At 40.5% G+C, this 22684-nt stretch overlaps 1 protein-coding gene across 11 annotated transcripts in view; it reads left to right on the top strand.

Moving 5' to 3' along the window:
• LYST (lysosomal trafficking regulator) overlaps positions 1–22053 on the top strand; it is a 242978-nt gene extending 220925 nt beyond the window's left edge. For all 11 annotated transcript variants that reach the window (XM_051820721.2, XM_008268236.4, XM_002717342.5 and 8 more), the window contains 5 exons: positions 5565–5704; positions 5996–6093; positions 18218–18374; positions 18782–18853; positions 20082–22053. In XM_051820721.2, coding sequence (XP_051676681.2) covers positions 5565–5704; positions 5996–6093; positions 18218–18374; positions 18782–18853; positions 20082–20220 — 606 coding nt within the window. In that variant the 3' untranslated portion in view covers positions 20221–22053. The remainder of the gene's footprint in view (positions 1–5564; positions 5705–5995; positions 6094–18217; positions 18375–18781; positions 18854–20081) is intronic.
• The last annotated feature ends 631 nt before the right edge of the window (positions 22054–22684 follow it).

Genomic DNA, 22684 nt, shown 5'->3' with positions numbered 1-22684 from the left:
ATTAGCATTATTCTAATCCTTTTTTGAATTCTAATACACTGAATCTTCATAACAACCCTCTAATGTGGGTTATATTATTGTCTCCATTTTCATATGAGACTACTGAAACACACAGACAATTAATCCATCTTGTAACTTGGCCAAGGTATGACAGCTAGTTCATTATAATACCCTGGTAAATAGCAGATTACAGAATTAATGAACTGGAAGACAGGTATCAAAAAACTTAAATGGATACAATATAGAAAATAAACCAAAAATTAGGAAGAGGTGTGGAAGCAAGGATGAAAAGGTCTGAAGTGGCAGAAGAGAGGATTTGTAGAGAGAATAACTGAGAATTTTCCAGAATTAAAACTTGACACAATAATTCTTTGGCAGGTAAATGAAAGTGAGTCAAGCCTGTCTTCTGAAGATGTCCTTTCACTGTGTCTTACCCTGACCACCGTGGTGGCCTTTTCACTGGTGTCTTGAACTGCATCTCACACCCCCAGAGTGCCTCTCCCTGCAGGCCCCAACAAAGGGTCTTCTGCAATGCCTACTGGCTCATGTTACTCCTGTTTAGAACATGTTAAGGGATCTCACTGCTTGGGTGATGAAATGTAGGTTGGTAGGCATCACACACCATACCCCCATCATCTGACATCTATCTCACCAGCCCTTTTCTTCTGACTCCCTACCTTCCCACCCAATAGTGTTTACAGTGCCACTTTTACTTATGTACCCTTTCCTTCACAAACACATTTGTCTTAGCCCAGAATGTCCTTTGCCAAACCTTCTTCCTTGAATAAATCATGACAGTTCTTCAAACCTCAGTTCATATGCCATCTTGCCAGGAAATCCTGCTCTCACTCCTCCACCATGTCTGAGGAAGTGATTTATCTGTGGGTCTCTGAGGTTCTCTGTGAAAATCCTCTTCACTGGGTCTCATTACTGCCACAGAGCACCTGGAGGGGAAAAAAGTCTTATCTCTGTATGCCCTGCTCCTAGTTCATGAAAGACACATAGTAGCAGTGTTTCTTGGATAAATGAATGAATAGATTGCACTCTAGTTACCTCTGTCTGTAACATGCAAATCACTTGTTTGTCCTTACTGGAAAAGATCTATAATCATGACCTACAAAGAAATTCTTTAAGGAAATTTACTATTTCTTAAAAAAGCATTCAGAATAACCCTCCCCTGAAAAACTAGGACTGGAAAAATATATACATATAATTATATATTTATAAACTATATTTTAATTGTGTGATAAAGCATTTATACTATCATAAAATGTAATTGTGAAATTGGTAAACTATACATACTCTCTTGCCTTCAGTTGTTTGTATACACACACATACAGAGAGAGAGACACGTATAAGGTATTCAAAAAGTTTGTTGCCAATGTGCAACATGGGAAGGAGAGGTCAGGAACTCCTTTTGAATCTCCCACATGAGTGTCAGGAATAGTACTTGAGCCATCATCTTCTGCTTTCCAGGTGTATTAGCAGGGAGCTGGATGGAAAGTGGAATATCAGGGACTCTGAAATGAGATGTAGGTGTCCTGACAGCTTAACACACTGCACCAGAAGACCACACAGGGCTGGTGTGATGGTTTAAATCATCTAACAGAAACAAAGAAGGTATTAGCATTCTGTTCTACAAAGATAGCAATTTCTACAAATATTTTTTAATGTAGTGACAAACTAGACATACAGAATTACAGTTAAGATGAATATGTGAAAAAGTGAAAACTTGGTTATAATAAAAGTAATATAATTCCATTTAAAACAGGAAGATTTTAAAGATTTACAATGCAGCCAGATCACAAACTAAAACTGCTTTGCAACTCAAACAGAAGAGGAATGGTGTTCTTGGGCCCTTTGAGGCAAGGCAGTGTCTCAATCCTGGATACCCCAAAGCATGTTCTGAAATGATTCAGGGCACATTTCCATAGCCCTGAAGACTCCTGGCCTATGGAGGCAGTCACAGCCGGAGAACCAGAATGAAGCTCTCTAAAAGGAGGGCCAGGCCCAAGACTCCTGTTCTTGCTAAAAATTGATCTGATTGTTGTGATTATATTCAGTTGAAGGTCACATGACCTACTTAAACAGGCAACTGCTACATGACAGCCTGGTATTGCTTGGCCTTTCGATTGCTTAAGTAGAAAATATGTATTTTTATTTGAATAAAACATGCACAGTATAAAAATTAAAATAGATAAGATATACCTAATATATCAGCACAGATATATTTCAGAAACAATAGTGAATAAAAAGGCAATATAAAAACATCCCTAGAGCATAATACCATCTAAAAAAGTTGATAAACATAAACTGTCAATAGTTGTATAGACCATATAATGGAAGTATAAAAATTTACATGGGAACATAAATACAAAATTTAAACTGGTAGTAACTCTGGCAAGGGAGAAGAAATGAGATATAGAACAATACGTAAAATGTGTGTATATATATTGCTTTACTTATTTAAAAATGAACTGAAGAGGTCTGCGCTATGGTGTAGCAGGTAAAGCCAGAGCCTGTGGTGCTGGCATCCCATATGGGCACTGGTTTGAGTCCCGGCTGCTCCACTTCTGATCCAGCTCCCTGTTAATGTGCCTGGAAAAGCAGAGGAAGATAGTCAAAGTGCTTCGGCCCCTGTACCAACGTGGGATACCTGGAAGAAGCTCATGTCTCTTGGCTTTGCATTGGTCTGGCTCTGGCCATTGCGGCTATTTGGGGAGTGAACTAGAGGATGGAAGACCTTTCTTTCTCTGCCTCTGTCTCTCTGTAACTCTGCCTTTCAAATAAATAAATTAAAAAAAAAAAAAAAGGAGGGGCCGGCGCCCTGGCTCACTTGGTTAATCCTCCACCTGCGGTGCCGGCATCCCATATGGGTGCCGGGTTCTGGTCCCAGTTGCTCCTCTTCCACACCAGCTCTCTGCTGTGGCCCGGGAGTGCAGTGGAGGATGGCCCAAGTCCTTGGGCCCTGTACCCACATGGGAGACCAGGAGAAGCACCTGGCTCCTGGCTTCAGATCGGCACAGCACCGGCCATAGCGGCAATTTGGGGAGTGAACCAACGGAAGGAAGACCTTTCTCTCTGTCTCTCTCTCTCTCTCACTGTCTAACTCTACCTATCAAATTTAAAAAAAAAAAGGAAAATGTAAAATACTAAAATTTGTTTAAGTGGTCAGTATGTAGTTCTTCATTATACTTATCCTTTCTACCTTTCTATTTTTTAAGGTTAGAGAGAGCCAACAATCTTCCATCCGTTGGTTTACTTCCCAAATGGCCGCAATGGCCAGGGCTGGGCCAGGTCAAAACTAGGAGCCTGGAACTCCACCTGGTTCTCCTACATCTTCTGCTGCTTTCCCAGACAAATTAACAGGGATCTGGATTGGAAGTAAAGCAGCTGGAACTGAAACAGGTGCTCATATGGGGATGCCTGCATCGTAGGCGGCAGCTTAACTTGCGGTGGCATAATCCATTCTGCCAGAATGCCAGCCTCACTTTTCTACATCTTTAAGGGAAATATTGAAATGCTGTATGACAATAAACAACCTAATGAAGAAAACCAAAGTCATTCCCAGATATATGAGGACATATAACTTCTGTGAGCCAATATGGACTTCAGAGCCTCAGTTTGCAACCTTTGATTTATTTTTTAAAAGATTTATTATTTATATATTTACTTGAAAGGCAGAGGGACATAGTAAGAGGGAAATAGATGGGGAGAGAAAGATATCAATCTTCCATATTCTGGTTCACTGCCCAGATGGCTATAACAGCTAAGCCCAGGCTGAAGCCAGTAGGAGCGAGGAACTCCATCCAGAGCTCCCTCTTGGGTGGCAGGGACCCAAGCATTGGGCCATCTTCTTCTGCCTTCTAAGGTTCATTAGCAGGGAGCTGGATGGGAAGTAGAATATCCAGGACTCAAACCAGCACTCCAGTATGGGATGGGGATGTTACAAACTGCAACATGCTTGATCCAAAACTGTTGACAAGTAATGGTGCCGTCAGTGCCTGTCTCTATCAGTAGCATCATGAATTGGTGTGACACCTCTGAAAAGTATCCTGTAAAGAACTACAAAGTTGTCTCTCTCTCTCTTTCTCCATCTCCTGCTCTCTCTGTCTATGTCTGTCTGTTGGTCTCCTAATATCTCTGTCTCTTGATCTCTCTCCTATGCCCTCCTCTTTCTCTTTCTTCATCTTCGCCCCTTCCCTCCAGTCTGTTGGGTTTTCTCCAGTAAACCTTTTGCCTTAAAAAAAAAAAAAAAAAGAACTACAAAGTTATTAATATTCACTGATCCACTATTAGAATTCTGGAAATTTATTCCAAAGAAATAATTCAGGGTGCCGGCACTGTTGTGTAGTGGGCAAAAGCCACCACCTGCAGTGCTGGCATCCCATATGGGTGCTGGTTCAAGTCATGGCTGTCCCACTTCCAATCCAGCTCTCTGCTATGGTTTAAGATGGCAGTACAAGATGGTCCATGTCCTTGGGCCCCTGCACCTATGTGGGAGACCTGGAAGAAGCTCCTGGCTCCTGGCTTCAGATTAGCACAGCTCCAGCCGATGCAGCCAGTTGGGGAGTGAACCAGTGGATGGAGGACCTCTCTCTCTCTCTCTCTCTCTGTCTCTGCCTCTCCTTCTCTCTGTGTGTAACTCTGACTTTCAAATAAATAAATAAATGAATCTTGAAAGTAAGAAGAAGGAAGAAACATAGGAAGGGAAGGAGGGTGGAGTGGGAGGGAGGGAAGGAGGAATGATTCAGAAGAGAAACAAAACTTAGAGAGAGAGAGAGAGAGAAGCCAGCACTGTGGAGTAGCAGGTAAAGCTGCTGCCTACAGTGCCAGCATCCCATATGGGATTATTATTAAATAATCAGTCAACAGATGATGGATATCTGGGTTGATTCCATATTTTAGCTATTGTGAATTGTGCTGCAATGAACATGGGGACACAAATAACTCTTTCATGTGCCGATTTATTTTGGCCTGGGTAAATTCCCAGGAGCAGGATGGCTGGGTCATATGGTAGGTCTATATTCAGATTTCTGAGGTATCTCCATACTGTCTTCCACTGTGGCTATACAAGTTTACACTCCCACCAACAGGGAACCAGGATACCTTTTCCCCACATCTTCTCCAGCATTGTTATTTGTTGATTTCTGTATAAAAACTATTCTAACTGGAGCGAGGTGAAACTTCATTGTGGTTTTGATTTGCATTTCCCTGATGGCTAGTGATCCTGAACATTTTCTCAAGTGTCTGTTGGCCATTTGAATTTCCTATCTTGAAAAATGTGTATGGCAGTATTATAGCTATAAAAAATACATGTGCATTTGAACAAATATTGGACATGGTAGACAAAAATGAAAAGTATGTAAAGTTGAAGAGATTATGGGCAGTTAAAAAAAATTTAATTCTTTATTAGTTTTACCCTTTGAAAAGTGTTGAACAAAATAAGATTTAAAAATGATATGTTTGAGAAGAATGAGTTACTTTTGTTTTTTTTTTTAAGTGACTGGTATACTTTTTGTTGTGGTTGTTTTCTTACACTTTACCTAATGTTTGAATTTCAGCCATCAGAGCTAGAAATGGAGACTCAGATCCATCTCTATGGGCACACAGAAGAGATAACCAGCCTGTTTGTTTGCAAACCATACAGTATCATGATAAGTGTGAGCAGGGATGGAACCTGCATCATATGGGATCTGAACAGGTACAGAAGAAGGTCTCCCATGCAGATCAATTTTTATATTTCAGTTTTCACTGTATATGATATTTGTACATACACCAGAATAATATTGTGACATTCTAATCCTTTAAGCATGAAACATGTACTTAAAGGTAAGATTACTTTTGTAATCTTACTAAAATCAAAATATCATATAGATAAACTTTTATACCTTATAAATAACAGGCCCATATACTGAAAGAAAAATAATTATGCAAATAAGGTAATATAATTAAATTTAATGATCATATGCAAATTCGTGTCTTTTGTTTTCAGGTTGTGCTATGTACAAAGTCTCACGGGACACAAAAGCCCTGTCACTGCTGTGTCTGCTAGTGAAACATCAGGTGACATTGCTACTGTGTGTGATTCAGGTGAGCTTGTTCCAAATCAAAGCACAGGGCCATCACTCTATACATTGCATTCAGATAGTGGGTTATATCCTAGGTGAACTGTTAGACTTCATGTCCTCTTAGGCCTCTACCAGATCTAAGCACTTAAGTAATAGCATATATGTTTATAAAAATACAAAAAAGTCCATCAATTTAGGCATCAACTTATGCAGATAATTTAGCTCTCCTTCTGACATATGTAAAATTGCATTTGAACATACGTAAGTTAAGCAAATTATTGTTACATAATTATCTAAGTTTTTCTTGATTTTTCTTTCTCCAGCCTTTTTTGCTTTGCTTCCTTTCTAAAAGTTATTTATTTAAGAGATAGAAAGAGCCCTCATGGACTTGTGTACTCTCCAGGGGCCCACATCATTGATGGGGTAGGGTGGTAGAAACTGGGAATACAATTCAGGTCGCCACATGGGTGGCAGGAACCCAATTATATGAGTCACCATCATAACCTCCCAGGACCTACATCAGACAGCAGCTGTATTCAGGAGCCAGAGCTGGGTACTGAATCCAGGTGCTTCAGTATGAGTCCCAGGCATCTTGACCACAAGGTTGTACACCTGCCCCTGCTTCTGCTTCTCTTAACTTCTGTTTAACTATTAGCTTTCTTTTTTAAATTTTTTTTAAAGATTTTTATTTATTTATTTGAGAGGTAGAGTTACAGACAGTGAGAGAGAGAATGGTCTTCCGTTGTTGGTTCACTCCCCAGTGGCCACAACAGCTGGAGCTGCGCCAATCCGAAGCCAGGAGCCAGGTGCTTCTTCCCAGTCTCCCATGTAGGTGCAGGGGCCCAAGAACTTAGGCCATCTTCTACTGCTTTTCCAGAACACAGCAGAGAGCTGGTTTGGAAGAGGAATAGCCAGGACCAAAACCAGCACCCATATGGGACGCTGGTGCCACAGGTGGAGGATTAACCTACTATGCCACAGCACTGGCCCCAACTATTAGCTTTCTTATATTCCTCCTGTTGAAGGACAAAAATGTCAACAAATTGAGTTTAAATATATAATTGGCTTTTATTTGAGATTCATGAATTGGGCAACATCCCATTTATGACATAGGGAGATGCTCTGATAGGCTGAACAGAGGAGGTGTCCTTTATAGGCAGAAAGATTAAAGAAAGCAGAAACAAGGAACAAACAACAATTTGATCATTTCAAAATGAGTCTCAGGGCCAGCACCGTGGCTCACTTGGCTAATCCTCCGTCTGCGGCACCGGCATCCCACAAGCGTGCCGGGTTCTAGTCCCTGCTGCTCCTCTTCTAGTGCAGCTCTCTGCTGTGGCCCGGGAGTGCAGTGGAGGATGGCCCAAGTCCTTGAGCCCCTGCACCCGCATGGGAGACCAGGAGAAGCACCTGGCTCCTGGCTTTGGATCAACATAGCTCCAGCTGTAGCGGCCATTTTGGGGGGTGAACCAACGGAAGGAAGACCTTTCTCTCTGTCTCTCTCTCTCTCTCACTAACTCTTATCTGTCAAATAAATTCAAAAAAAAAAAAAAAATACCAATCCCACCACAGCTGGCACTCAAAACCAGCCAAGTAACTAATACCTATGGTTGCACAAACAAATGGAAAAAAAAAAAGCCACAAGTGAACATTTCAGACTACGAACACACAATTATTAAAAAAAAGAAAAAAAATGAGTCTCATTTTTTTTAAAGATTTATTTATTTATTTGAAAGGCAGAGTTACAGAGAGGCAGAGTCAGAGATAGAAAAAAGTCTTCCATCCCTCTGGTTCACTCCCCAGATAACTGCAATGGCTGGATCCGTCCAATTTGAAGCCAGGAGCCAGGAAATTCTTCCAGGTCTCCTATATAGGTACTGGGTTTCAAGGACTTGGGCCATCTTCTACTGCTTTCCCAGGCCATAGCAGAAAGCTGGATTGGAAGTGAAGTAGCAGGGACTTGAATCAGTGCCCAGATGGGATGCCGGCACTGCAGGCAGCAGCTTCACCTGCTATGCCACAGTGCTGGCCCCATACTCTCCTTTTTTAAAAAGAAATTTTTACTTATGTATTTGAAAGTCATTTAGAGAGAGAGGGAAACACAGAGAGAAAGAGATCTTCCATCCAGTTGTTCATTCCCAAAATGGCTACAATGGCCAGGGCTGGGACAGGCCAAAGCCAGGAGCCAGGAGCTTCTTCAGGGTCTCCTGTGTAGGGGCCCAAGCATATGAGCCATCTTCCACTGCTCTCCCAGGCACAATAGTAGTGAGCAGTGAGACAGTAGGAACTCAAACCGAAGCCCATATGGGATGTCGGCATCATAGGTGGCAGCTTAACCTTATGGGCCACAATGCTGGCCCCAGAATTATTTTCCTTATAGGGGGCTTTCCTTTTCCTGTTCACACATGTTGGCTGGGACCTTATGGTTAGATATTATGAGCCTCCTGGTGTTTTGTTTTGTTTTTGGAAAACTGGTCTATTGATTTTTTTCATGCATACATGTTAAAAAGCAATGTATCAGGGTATTGTGGCACAGTGGGCTAAGCCACTTCCTGGAACACTAGCATCCCATATCCGAGCACTGGTTTGAGTCCCCGCTGCTCTGCTTCTGATCCAGCTCTCAGCTGATGTGCCTGGGAAGGCAGCAGAGGATGGCCCAAGTACTTGGGCCCCTGTCACTCCCCCTCTTCGTGGAGGAACGACACTAAACCCTGCCTAGGTTTCATATCCGAGTCACGGCACCATTATGTCACTCCCCGTCTTCGTGGAGGAACGACACAGGACCCTGCACTGTTCTTTTGTCTGCTCGGCCCTCCCCAGGTTTGCTGCTGGTTCTTCCCGGGTTGGCTACCAACCCTTCCACCTCCGTGGAAGGGCAGTTCCCCCTGCCACTTTCCCCACTTCCGCGGGGGAGCGGCACACTGCCGGCCGGCTCTCTCGGGGGCTGCTCAGGTGTTCCTTCAGATAGATGTTCCCGGTGCATGTTGTCTCTCTCCTCCTTTATAGTCCTCTTCCACCAATCCCAACTCTGCTACCCACACGCCGAGTATGCTGCTCTCCTCCAATCAGGAGCAGCTCCTGCAGCTTGTCAAGTTGGTGAGAGGCAGCTGTGTAGAAGCTGTTTGCTCCTCTCCCAGCGCCATATTGTGGGAGAGCAGATGCATAGAATAAGTCTTAATTCCAGTAACTTAGTCTAGTCCGAGTTGCTCCCCACAGGCCCCTGCCACCAATGTGGGAGATTCACATGGAGTTCTAGGCTCATGACTTTCAATCCAGGCTATTGCAGTCTTTTGGAAAATGAGCCAGCAGATAGATCTCTTTCTCTCTTTGTCTCTCCCTCTCTCTCACTCTGCCTTTCAAATAAAGTTAATCTTTAGAAAAACAATTTAAAAATAAAAAACAAAACCAATGCATCCAGCAGGAAAAAGTTGGAAGTTACATGAATTTCTGTTTGCATTTCTATTTTTTATTTTAAATATCATCTTTCTACATCTTTTAAATTTTTATTTACCATATTTAAAAGGCAGAGAGACAAAGACAGAGACAAAATTCTCTCACCCATTGGTTCAATTCCTGAATGCCCACAGCAGCTGGAGCTGGGCCTGGGCCATGCCAACACCAAGGTCTGTGCCTTCCAGGGTGCACATTAGCAAGAAACTGTAATAAGATGTTAAGCCATGACTTGAACCACAAACTCTGATAAGGAAAAGGGGCATCAACAGATACCCACCCCTGCATTTCTATATTAATGTCTTAAAATTAAAATGAGAGATGGGACCAGCTCTGTGGCATAGCAGGTTAAGCCACGGCCTGCAGCACCAGCATCCCACATGGGTGCCGGTTCAAGTCCCGGCTGCTCCACTTCCAATCCAGCTCTCTGCTATGGTCTGGGAAAGTGAAGGATGGCCCAAGTATTTGTGTCCCCACATCCACATGGGAGACATGGAAGAAGCTCCTGGCTCCTGGCTTCTGGCATCAGCCTGGGCCAGTCACAGACATTGCTGCCATTTGGGGTGTGAACCAGAAGATGGAAGACCTCTCTCTCTCTGTCTCTCCCTCATTCTTTCTATAACTCTGCCTTTCAAAATAAATAAAATAAATCTTTAAAAAAAATTTGAGGGGCCGGCACCATGGTGCAGATTAATACTCCGCCTGTAGCGCCAGTATCCCTTAGGGCGCCGGTTCTAGTCCCGGCTGCTCCTCTTCCAATCCAGCTTTCTGCTATGGCCTAGGAAAGCAGGGGAGGATGGGCCAAGTGCTTGGGCCCCTGCATCCACGTGGGAGACCCAGAAGAAGCTCCTGGCTTTGGATTGGCGCAGCTCTGGCCATTGTGGCCATTTGGGGAGTGAACCAACGGAGGGAAGACTTTTCTCTCTGTCTCTTCCTCTCACTGTCTGTAACTCTGCCACTCAAATAAATAAATAAAATCTTTAAAAATAATTGAAAGGATAGGTGGTGGTATTTGAATACCAGCTAATCTATTTCCAACACAGCTTCCTGGGAGACAGCAGAAGATGGCTCAGGTGTTCTCATGTGGGAGACCCAGATTGAGTCCCCGTCTTTTGGTTTAAGGCAGGTCCAGCCCTGACTATGGCAGGTGTTTAGGAATAAACCAGTGGATGAAAGGTCTCTTTCTCTCTCTCTTTCTCTGCCACTCTGCCTTTCAAGGAGTTACAAATAAACATTACAATATAAAATGAAAGAGTACTTGAAAAGCTTTTCATCCATTCAGTGTAGAATATCTGAAATGTTTATAAAGAGTGGTCCTCTTATCCTTTGCGGGTTGCCACGACCTCTCTTACCCACCCTCAGGTTCAGTAGTTGGCTAGAAGACTCACAGAACTCAGGAGGATACCATAGTTAACCACTGTAGTTTATTTTAAAAGATAGAAATGAACTGCCAGATGAGGAGGTACCGTAAGGCAGTGGGTTCTGAACCATAGTCAGCCTCTGTCCTGGTGGAGTCAGTGTTATAGAGTTGGAGTACACCACTCTGTGTCATTTGGATGAGTTCACCAACCTGGAAGCACTCCTAACCTTGTCCTTTAGGGCTTTTAAGGAAGTTTCATTATATAAGCGTGGCTGAGTAAATCATTGGCCATTGGTGACTAAGCTCAATCTCCAGTGCTTCTCCCTTCCCTGAAGATGGGTATAAGAGTAGGGGTGGGATCTTGAAAATTCCAATCCTGGTGACCAGTTCCCATCCTAAAGCTATCAAACCCTCCCCCAACATGAATCACCACATCAGCTTACAAAAGACTGTAAATTCCAAGGGTTTTAGGAGCTCTGTGCCAGGAACCCAAGACTTAAGGGAGAGTATTTATTATTATTCCACAGATATCTCTTAGTGTTTTTTTGTTAATGGTGTTGTATTTACAAAACATTAATTAATTCTTGTATTCAAGAAAAGCAATTCTATTAGGCACTATTAAAGATTTCAGATATGAAAGTATTTTTACCAGTCTTAGCCCCCAGTCATAAAACAGAGTTATTTTTAAAAATAAAAGCATTTTTATTTCCTAAGACCATAACTAAGGAAACTTTTTTTACTGAAACAGTTGACTTTGGAAATACAAGTATGTAAAAAGATGACTGATAATTTTGCTAGTTGTTCTTCCTCAATTTGTACATTAGTAATTTTGAGTGTGTCACAACAAGAGGGATGCTAGGGGAACAGTGATTATAAAGAGTTCTCTGCTTTCTTGTTTCGGCAATGTTTGGAAGTTAGAACCTATCCTGAGGGAGCTGAATTCTGTAAAGTTAATTACTTTCATACTGCCAGTAGTGATTTATTTCTGTGATATTGTATCAGCTAGTCATATGGGAGGTAGAAGCAAAATTACTTTAGCTGCAGTTACCAACTCACCAGTAGGGTATTCAGGTGTCCCTGGATAGTGCACACATCATAGAGTAAAGAGTAGAACACATTTTTCCAATTTGAACAAAAAGGCTCTCCAATTTTTTAAGGCCTCTTGATAAATATATTTTAAGAAAGCATAAAGAACACTTGGTATGTAGAAAATATAATATAAAAATTACTTTCTAAAAGAAAAGCAAAATTTAGGTTTAGTGACCCAGACTAGAGTCCATCCTCATATTTTCTGTATTTTAATAAGATTATCTTTTCATTTAATTTTTCCACAAACTCTTTGAAGTACCCATGTGTACATCCAGGGACTTTCATAGTACTTCTAACCTCACTCACATTTACACAGTTATTTTATCTTTTTTAAAAGAAAAAAAATCTCTGCAGTGATTAATTTTAAAAGAAAGGACAAAATGTAGTCTACTCTTGGAAAAGATGATTTCATTTTTTTTAAAGATTTATTTATTTATTTGAAAGTCAGAGTTACACAGAGTGAGGAGAGGCAGAGAGAGAGACAGAGGTCTTCCATCCGACGATGGTTCACTCCCCAGTTGCCCGCAACGGCTGGAGCTGCACCTATCCGAAGCCAGGAGCCAGGAGCTTCTTCCGGGTCTCTCACGCAGGTGCAGGGGCCCAAGGATTTGTGCCATCTTCTACTGCTTTCCCAGGCCATATCAGAGAGCTGGATGGGAAGTGGAGCAGCCAAGTCTTGAACTGGCACCCATATGGGATGCCGGTGCATCAGGCCAGGGCGTTAACCCACTGCTCCACAGTGCCAGCCCCCAAGATTATTTCATTTTTAGTTTTATTTATCTCCTGTATCTCAATGCTGTGTTTAGATAATGTCTCCTAATCAATGTTATATAAACATCAGTAAGACACTGGGCATTTGTTATAGGGGAGAGGGATCACAAAATACATTTAACATAATTTTGCCATTTCTGGCATTTTTTCCCCCAGAAACCTTTATTTAAGGTATATAAACTTCACGCATTTCATAAATACAACTTTGGGAACATAGTGATTCTTCCCACTCTCCCACCCCTTCTCCCACCCTTCTTCCTCCTCCCTCTCCTATTCCCATACTTATTTTTTACTAAGATCTATTTTCAATTAACTTTATACACATATGATTAACTCTGTACTAAGTAAAGGGTTCAACAAATATCATGAGAAAAAAAAAACTGTTCCTCAACAGTTGAGACAGGGCTATTCAGAGTCATTGCACAGGCCATTGCCGCAGCTCACTTGGTTAATCCTCTGCCTGCGGCGCCGGCACCCCAGGTTCTAGTCCCCGTTGGGGCGCCAGATTCTGTCCCGGTTGCTTCTCTTCCAGGCCAGCTCTCTGCTGTGGTCCGGGAGTGCAGTGGAGGATGGCCCAAGGGCTTGGGCCCTGCACCCACATGGGAGACCAGGGGGAAGCACCTGACTCCTGGCTTCGGAAAGGCGCAGTGCACCAGCTGCAGCGCACCGGCCATAGCGGCCATTTTGGGGGTGAACCAACAGAAAGGAAGACCTTTCTCTCTGTCTCTCTCTCACTGTCTAAATCTGCCTATCAGAAAAAAACAGAGTCATTGCACAAAGAAGGAGGTACCTTTCTCTGAGGGAGGAGAGAACTTCCACTTTGATTACAGCCTTGTCTAAATAAGGTCAGAGTTGGTGAACTCAAAAGGCTGCCATAGCCTTGGCAGCTCATGACAAGAGCCTCGGGTGATTACTGATATCATAAGTAAGAGTGTCAATTGTTAAATCAACAACAGGAGTTACTGTGCACTTACTCCCTATGTAGGATCTCTGTCCTTAATGTGTTGTACTTTGAGAATTAATGGTAAAACTAGTCTTCAAATAGTACTTTATACTTTATGTGTCTTTGTGGGTGCAAACTGTTGAAATCTTTACTTAGTATACACTAAGTTGATCTTCTGTATATAAAGATAATTAAAAATGAATCTTAATGGAGAATGAGATGGGAGATGGAGTTGGAGATGGGATGGTTTGTAGGTGAGATGGTAGTTATGGGGGGAAAAACCGCTATAATCCAAAAGTTGTACTTATGAAATTTATATTTATTAGATAAAGTTTTCTTTAAAAAAGTGCTGTAAATGTATCCTATTTTGTAAATTAAATTGCCCCTAAATTGTGTACATAAAAATAAACCATACTAAAACAAAACAAAACATAACAAAAAGAGTCATTGCATCTCAAAATATCAATTTCACTTCTATAAATTGCCTTTTAAGTGCTCTGTTAGCTACCACAGATCAGGGAGAATATATGGTATTTGTCCTTTTGGGACTGGTTTATTTCACTAGGTACAATGTTTTCCATTTGCATCCATTTTGTTACAAATGACAGGATTTCATTTTTTTAACCACTGTGTAGTATTACAGTGGTGTACATATTCCATAATTTCTTTATCCAGTCTTCAGTTGACAGACATTTGGTTGATTCCATGTTAACTACTGTGTATTGAGCTGTAATAAACATGCGGCTACAGATAACTTTTTCATATGCTGATTTCATTTCCACTGGGTAAAACCCAGGAGTGGGATGGCTGGGTCATATGGTAGGTCTGTATTCAAATTTCTGAGTTATCTCCATATTATCTTCCACAGTGGCTATACCAGTATTTATTCCTACCAACAGTGGATTAGAGTACCTTTTTTCCCCAAATCCTTGTCAGCATTTGTTATTTGTTGATTTCTGTATGAAAGCCATTCTAATGGGGATGAGGTGAAACCTCATCATGGTTTTGATTTGCATTTCCCTGAGCATTTTTACATGTGTCTGTTGGCCATTTGGATTTCCTCTTTTGAAAAATGCCCATTTAAGTCTTTTGCCCATTTCTTAACTGTGTTATTTGTTTTGTTGTTGTTGGGTTTCTTGATCTCTTTATATTTTCTGGTTATTAATCTTTTATCAGTTGCATAGTTTCCAAATAATTTCTCCTATTATGTCAGCTGCCTCTTCACTTTGCTGAGTATATTTTTTTGCAGTGCAGAAGCTTCTCAATTTGATGTAATTCCCATTTGTCAATTTTGGCTTTGATTATCTATGTCTCTGGGGTCTTTCTAAGAAGTTTTTGCCTATGCTAATGTCTTGTAGGGTTTCCCCAATGTTTTCTAATAATTTGATGGTATCAGGTCTTAGATTTAGGTCTTTGATCCATTTTGAGTGGATTTTTTGTATAAGGTGTAAGGTAGAGGTCTTGCATCGTACTTCTGCATGTGGAAATCCAATATTCCCAGCACCATTTGTTGAAGAAACTCTCCTTGTCCCGGGGATTGATTTAACTCCTTTGTCAAAAATAAGTTGGTTGTAGATGTGTGGGTTGATTTCTGGAGTTTCTGTTCCACTCAGTTGGTCTATCCATCTGTTTTTGTACCAGTACCAGACTGTTTTGATTATAACTGCCCTGTAATATGTCTGGAAATTTGGTATTGTGATGCCTCTGGCTTTGTTTTTGTTGTGTAAGATTGCTTTAGCTATTCAGAGTCTCCTGTGTTTCCATATGAATTTCAGCATCATTTCTTCTATATCTGAGAAAAATATCATTATTTTGATTGATATCTCACTGAACCTGTAAATTGCTTTGGTCTACCATGTTTTAAATATGCAGTTTATTGTTATTAATTGTATTAACAGCTGTAGTACACCACTGTTTCAAAACATCATCTATCAACCCAAACAGAAACTTTAATCACTATGAAATAATGCTTATTCCTTCTCCACCACCCCAACTCTGTAGCAGCCTCTGTTCTTTCTGTCTCCATGAAAGTGCCTATTCTAGTTATTTTATGTAAGTAGAATCATAATTTTTGTCCTTTTATGTCTGATTTATTTCATTTAACCTGATGTTTTCAGGACTCATTCATATTATAACAAGTGTCATAACTTCATTCCTTTTTATAGTTGAGTAATAATTGTATATATAAGGGTACTTTAAAAAGTTCATGGAAAATAAAGGAAAGGTATACCAGGGTATAAAAATTTTTGAAATCTATGCATTTTTTCATATTTTGCTTTTTCTATGATCTTTTTAAGATCCTTCAGGTATACCGCATTGTTTATCTGTTCCTCTATGATAGAAGACTATCTTATGTGTTATTTTGCCTTCTAGCTATTGTGAATAATGCTACAGTGTATTACATTTTGGTTTGTAATATTTGAAGATTATTAGCATATCTTTAAATAAAGAAGCATTTCCAATATTTGTTCACTGTCTTAAGAAAGGAGAGAAAATCTCTACCTTTACGTTAGTCCTCATCAAAAGATAGTGTTATTAAGACTAAGTTATTCAAAATTCATCATGCTCCCTAACTTCTTTCTTTATCAGTGTGAGAATATTTTCCCTAAAGAAATATGGACCCATCATAATTAAGCCCCAAACCACCAGCCCAAGTTTGTAGAGCATGGAAAGTAATTGTGGCTTCTTTTGCCCTTAACAAAACTAGAACAAAGTGTGGTCACTCAGTAGTCTTTGAAAATAATAGATCATTTGGCTAGTGTTGTGGTGCAGTGGGTTAACACCCTGACCTGAAGCACCGGTATCCCATATGGGCACCGGTTCTAGTCCCGGCTGCTCCTCTTCCGATCCAGCTCTCTGCTATGGCCTGGGATAGTAGTAGAGGGTGGCCCAAGTCCTTGGGCCCCTGCTCCCACGTGGGAGACCTTGAGGAAGCTCCTGGCTCCGGATGTTGCAGTCAACTGGGGAGTGAACCAGCAGATGGAAGACCTCTCTCTACCTCTCCTTCTCTTTCTGTGTAACTCTGACTTTCAAATAAATAAATAAATATAAGAAAATAATAGATCATTTTAATAAGGTATTGATGTTGTGGCATAGTAAATTAAGCCTCCTCCTGCCACACCAACATCCCATATAGGCTCTAGTTTGAGTCCCAGCTGCTCCACTTCCAATCCGGCTGTTTGTTAATGGCCTGGGAAAGCAGCAGACAATGGCCCTAGTGCTTGGGCTCCTGTACCCAGTTGGGAGACCCAGAAGAAGCTCCTTAATCCTGGCTTCAGGTTGACCCATCTCCAACCATTGCAGCCATATGGGGAGTGAACCAGCTGATGGAAGACCTTGTCTGTCTCTCCCTCTCTCCCTTTCTCTTTCTGTAACTCTGCCTCTCAAATAAATAAATAAACCTTTTTTTAAAAAAATTTTATTTATTTGAGAGGTAGAGTTATAGACAGAGGGAGAGACAAAGAGAAAGGTCTTCCTTCCGATGGTTCACTTCCCAAATGGCCACAATGGCCGGAGCTGTGCCAATCCGAAGCCAGGAGCCAGGTGCCTCCTCCTGGTCTCCCACGTGGGTGCAGGGGCCCAAGACCTTGGGCCATCTTCTGCTGCTTTTCCAGGCCACAGCAGAGAGCTGGATTGGAAGAGGAGCACCCAGGACTAGAACCAGCACCCATATGGGATGCAGCGCTGCAGGTGGAGGATTAACCTACTATGCTATGGTGCCAGCCCCTAAATAAACCTTTTTAAAAAAAAAAAAAATAACAAGGTATTGATGTTAAAGAATTGATCTTAGGGGCCAGCCTTGTGCCACCATCCCATATGGGCACCAATTCCAATCCAGCTCCCTGCTAATGGCCTGGGAAAATCAGTGGAAGATGGCCCAAGTACTTGGGCCCCTGCCATGCATGTGGGAGACTCAGAGGAAGCTCCTAGATCCTGGCTTCAGCCTGGCCCAGCCCCAACCTTTGTAGCCATCTTGGAAATGAACCCATAGATGGAAGATGTCTCTCTGTCTTTCCCTCTCTCTCTAACTCTGCCTCTCAAATAAGCAAATAAATCTTTTTAAAAGAATCAATGTTAAGTATTCAGAAAAATGAGGTTTTTTTTAAGAATTAGTTTTTTACTTGGGTAATTTTTACTACACCCTTTTTTTCCTCTTCAAAAATCATGTGAGTTGTTTCTTAGAAACAGTTTTACAGAATATTTTATCTCCTTTTAGGGTTTGGTTAGCTTGCTAGCTACTTCAAAACATAATTCAAGCTTGACAGTTCATATACTAAAAGTGAAGTTACACAAATATTCATGATTAACCTCCCTTATTGCTCTACACCATACACTTTTCAAAATTTTTTTACTCATCATTGTCTCTAGATGAATATGGAAAGCTCTATGACTTACACTATGGTGATTTCATTAGACAGTCTTAAATCATAGGAAATCTATAAATGCGATTGGCCTTCTGGGATGCCCTTATGAAATATGGTTGGGCTCCGAGATGCCCACACACTGGTGACCTCTGGTGTGATTTGGGTGTTTTAGCTGGTGGAGGCAGTGACCTCAGACTGTGGACTGTGAATGGGGACCTCGTTGGACATGTCCACTGCAGGGAGATCATTTGTTCCGTTGCTTTCTCCAACCAACCTGAGGGAATATCTATCAATGTCATTGCTGGAGGATTAGAAAATGGAATTGTAAGGTAAGAAGGGTCTGCATTCTCTCTGTTTGCTTCAGTTCATCAGGACACAGCAGTTTCAGAAATTATTTTATATATCTAGGCATATTTTATTTAAATTTAGAGATGTAAAATCAACTTTGGATATAGGTTCTGCAGTTATTCCTGTTTATTTCTAAACAATAAAGATAGCTTTGGTATAGTTCTGAAGTTTTACATCAACTATAAAGTGTTAACAGTATGAAAGTACACAAAGGAAAAAGGAAAAATTTCCTTTATTCCCACACCTACCTCCTGCAAAACTCCCAGAGACAACCACTGTTTGTTCTGTTTCCTTCCGGATAATTTTTAATGAACAAACACGTACGTGGGGTTTGTTTAGTGGGGTAATTTAGTTTGCATAAGTAGATGATCCCTTTTCTCCCCTGCAGGTTGTGGAGCACATGGGACTTAAAGCCTGTGAGAGAAATTACATTTCCCAAATCAAGTAAACCGATCATAAGGTGAGATCCCCCTCCTCTGGTTCTCATAATGTAACTTGTGGTTGTATCTTTGTTAGAGAGAGATTGAAGCAAAAGACCTGAGAAAAGTGAATGACGTCATCATGAAAAGCCAACCGCTTATCAAGACTCAGCAGTGTGGGCAACCATACTACTCATCTTCATGATGATGATCTGAGTCCAGAACTTGGAGTCTAACGCACAGACACACTAGTAGCAGGCCCAGGCCTCTGGAGTTAAGAAATTGTATTTGTTTCCTTTCTTTATTTGAAAAGATGGCAACAATGATTGATAGCTGCAGGAGTATGATTGACAAGATGGATAAACAGCCTGTCACCCTTTGCTTAGTTAACAAATTTGACTTTAAAAACTCAGTTAGGGGGTGGTGCTGTGGCATAATGGGTAAAGCCATCACCTGCAGCGCCAGCATCCCTTGTGTCTAAACTAAGATAGACATAAAGCAATTCAAATTCTACTGTACTAACATAGATTTTATTTCCAGTGTACTAACTTTATTTTTTAAAAGATTTATTTATTTATTTGAAAGGCAGAGTTATAGAGAAGGAGAGAGAGAGAGAGAGGTTCCATCCACTGTTTCATTCCACAATTGGCTGCAGTGGCCAGAGCTGCACCTGTCTGAAACCAGGAGCCAGGAGATTTTTCAGGGTCTACCACACAGGTGCAGGGGCCCAAGAATTTGGGCCATCTTCTACCACTTTCCCGGACTATAGCAGAGAGCTGGATTGGAAGTGGAGCAGCCGGCACTTGAACCAGTGCCCATGTGGGATGCTGTCACTGCAGGCGGTGGCTTTACCCAGTATGCCATAGCACCAGCCCCTAGTGTACTAACTTTAAAGTTTAACAAACCTCAGTTACTTATTAATAAAAAACCACTTATTTTTGTAAGGAGAAAATTTAGAACTGTTTATTTTTCAAGTTTTCTTATATATTTGTTGTTTAGGTAATAAAGTAGAAACAACAATGAATGAGAAGATATACGTGGAAGAAAACAAATCTACTAAGCTCTTCAATCCTCATTTTATTTCTCATCAACTAAAAATGAGCCTTAGAAATTTGTCAGCAAAGTAACTATATTACAATGATACTCAAACCAATCACTTGTGGTCAGTCTTTTAGTTTACCTTTGTGTGCTCCAGTGAAGGTATCTTAACTAATCAAATCTCTGTGTGGTGACCAACATGTCTAATGTACAATTTTTTTTTTTTTGCAGCCTTACATTTTCTTGTGATGGCCACCATTTGTACACAGCGAACAGTGAAGGGACCGTGATCGCCTGGTGTCGGAAGGACCAGCAGCGCTTAAAACAGCCGATGTTCTATTCCTTCCTTAGCAGCTATGCAGCTGGATGAATGACAGGGAACTTTGCATTCTCCAAAGCACTGTAACTCCAAACTAGATTTGTTAACCTCACCAGTTTTAAGAGGTTGAACCTGAAGAAATGGATGACTAACAAACCATCCAAACTATGAAAAAGTCTCTTATCTGCACAAAATTCTAAAGCCTCCTGTGATCCTGAAAGTTATATTCTAATTTAGTGATAACCTGGAAGATCATGTCAGTATGCACCAAACAAGTTTTAAGTCTTGTGTGGTAATTTAAAATCATTCTTAAAGTTTTTTCCCACAAAAGTATTCGAAAGACAAGACTAAGGTCTCCTCTTTTTCTATTATTCCTAAAAGGCCAGTAGAATAAAATAATTAGCTGATTATTTATATAAAATATTCTAAAAGATATTTAAAAATATTTCTGCCTTGAGATACCTCCCCCTACACGCACACAAACACATAAATGAAAGAAAAATAATTTTTGGCACTCCATAATTGCTTTTTATTGAGAAGCAAATTTTGCCTCAGCACCAAACATTTTATAGAGTAACTAAATAGTAAAAATAAACTACCATGAATCTCAACTTTGGGCAGTTTTTGCCAATTTCTTTCTTAGAGGAGAACCAGAATTTTTGACAGCCACAAACTAGAATACAGGTATCTTTGATTTCATACACATTCTCTTTCTTCATGACAATTTTACTTAGAATTTATAACACTAGATGTTGAATATCCTTGGTTGAATCACTGAGGACTGACACTCACTCACTGTAACAGAAAGCCTCTACAATGTAAGAAGCCTGCACAGATCTTGTTAGCACAGTGTGGGCAAGGTTTTTCATCTAAGCTCCAGGAAGAATTTTCCTTCCTACAACAAAATTGTAAAAGAAAAGGAAACAGCTTGCTTTGTTATGAGCAGGAGGCAGAATAATACTTTGAAGAAATATTGTCACTCTATTAACCTACCACCTCAGAATTCTAGGAACAATAGAAAAATCTTAAGTTTGCGCTGCAGAAAACTTAAATACCCTAAAGACGGAATTCCTAAAAATCCTGGAGTAGTCTATCTCTCATGGTATTACAGCTGTATTTTTACTTAGGGTGCTGCTTTATTGGCTTTGAAAATACTGTAAAGTAAGCTGAATAATAATGTTACCATAGTATAAAAATATATATTCCTGCCTATGAATAACATGTGAATTTGTTATGGAAACTTAATTCATATGGTGTTTACAGAACCACTTTTGTAACTTCCAGACTTTCTAAGACATTCTGCATAAAACAATATAAAATAAATTCCAAAGTCTCTGCTGTCCAAAATAGGTAAGAGAAAAGTAGTGTCCTCATATACTTTAAACCTGAATTTCATACACAGATAAGGACACCTAACAGGCTGCGTTGACATCATGGTTTACACCAGCCACGTGTGAATTCTGAGGTCCATATATAAATGCAGAGATAAGATTGTTCCTATTCACGTTGAAGTGATTTGCTTTGTTTTAAAAAAAATTGCGGCTATTGTCTAACTTTCATTTTTTTTTACTGAGAACTTTAAATTAGTCCCCTGTTAGAATAGGGTTGCTACTCAGTCTTTTTTTAAGGCCGAATTTCATCATTTATCTGAAGAGAAAATATGCAAAATAACTGGTCTTGTTAAGAGTGCAATATTATATTTTTATGTAAAAATAAAAGTTAATTTGGGGGGATTATTTATTAAGCATGAGACCTAATATGTATATGTTTGAAACGCTTCATAATGTGCATGTTGTAGCAAACATTTCTGTAAATTACCACAAGCTCTGTTACCTTTGTATACACTGCCACTTCAATTTGGAAATAAATTTCATAAAAAGTAGATTTAAATGCCTATTCTCTGTACAATTTAAATATTATGACATATCTCAAATCAATGAATTTTTCTTGCAACCCACATAGGTTCTATAAATTTATATCACTAGGAGGAGATAACTTTTGACTTCTTGTGTTTTTATGCCAGATTTTAATATTTCAACCTTTACTACCCTTAAATGAAGTTTGGACAGCAGTCCCAAGATCAAGCCATTTATTTTAAAGGAAAGAACATCAGTTCTGTCCACCAACCACCACTCCCCCAGAAGACCAACAAGCCCCTGCCATGTGCCAGGCACTCTGCTAAGTGCTGAGGATATCAAGCTGCCCCAGGTACAGTTAGTTGTTCCCTGAGCTCCTGGAGGTCACAGGCTGTGGAGAAACTGTAGTAAGTAGCATGCAATGTGCACACAGCCAGGAGGTGGAGTACAGGGTAGTCTGAGAGAATACAGCAGGAAGAATTCAATTTGTATTGAAGTAATCTAGAAAGCTTGAAAAATTGAAATTTTTGTGGAAGCCCAGTGAATGGATAACAATCTGATAGGTGAAAATCTGATAGATGTGTTCCAGCTGATAGCTGTGCAAAGACCTGGAGCAGGAATGTGTACAAGCAAGGCCCGGTGAGGAAAGGAGCATCCTC

The sequence above is a fragment of the Oryctolagus cuniculus genome, chromosome 13 (genome assembly GCF_964237555.1).
Source record: "Oryctolagus cuniculus chromosome 13, mOryCun1.1, whole genome shotgun sequence".
Taxonomy (NCBI): Eukaryota; Metazoa; Chordata; class Mammalia; order Lagomorpha; family Leporidae; genus Oryctolagus; species Oryctolagus cuniculus.
This window is presented reverse-complemented; position numbering and strand designations above follow the sequence as displayed.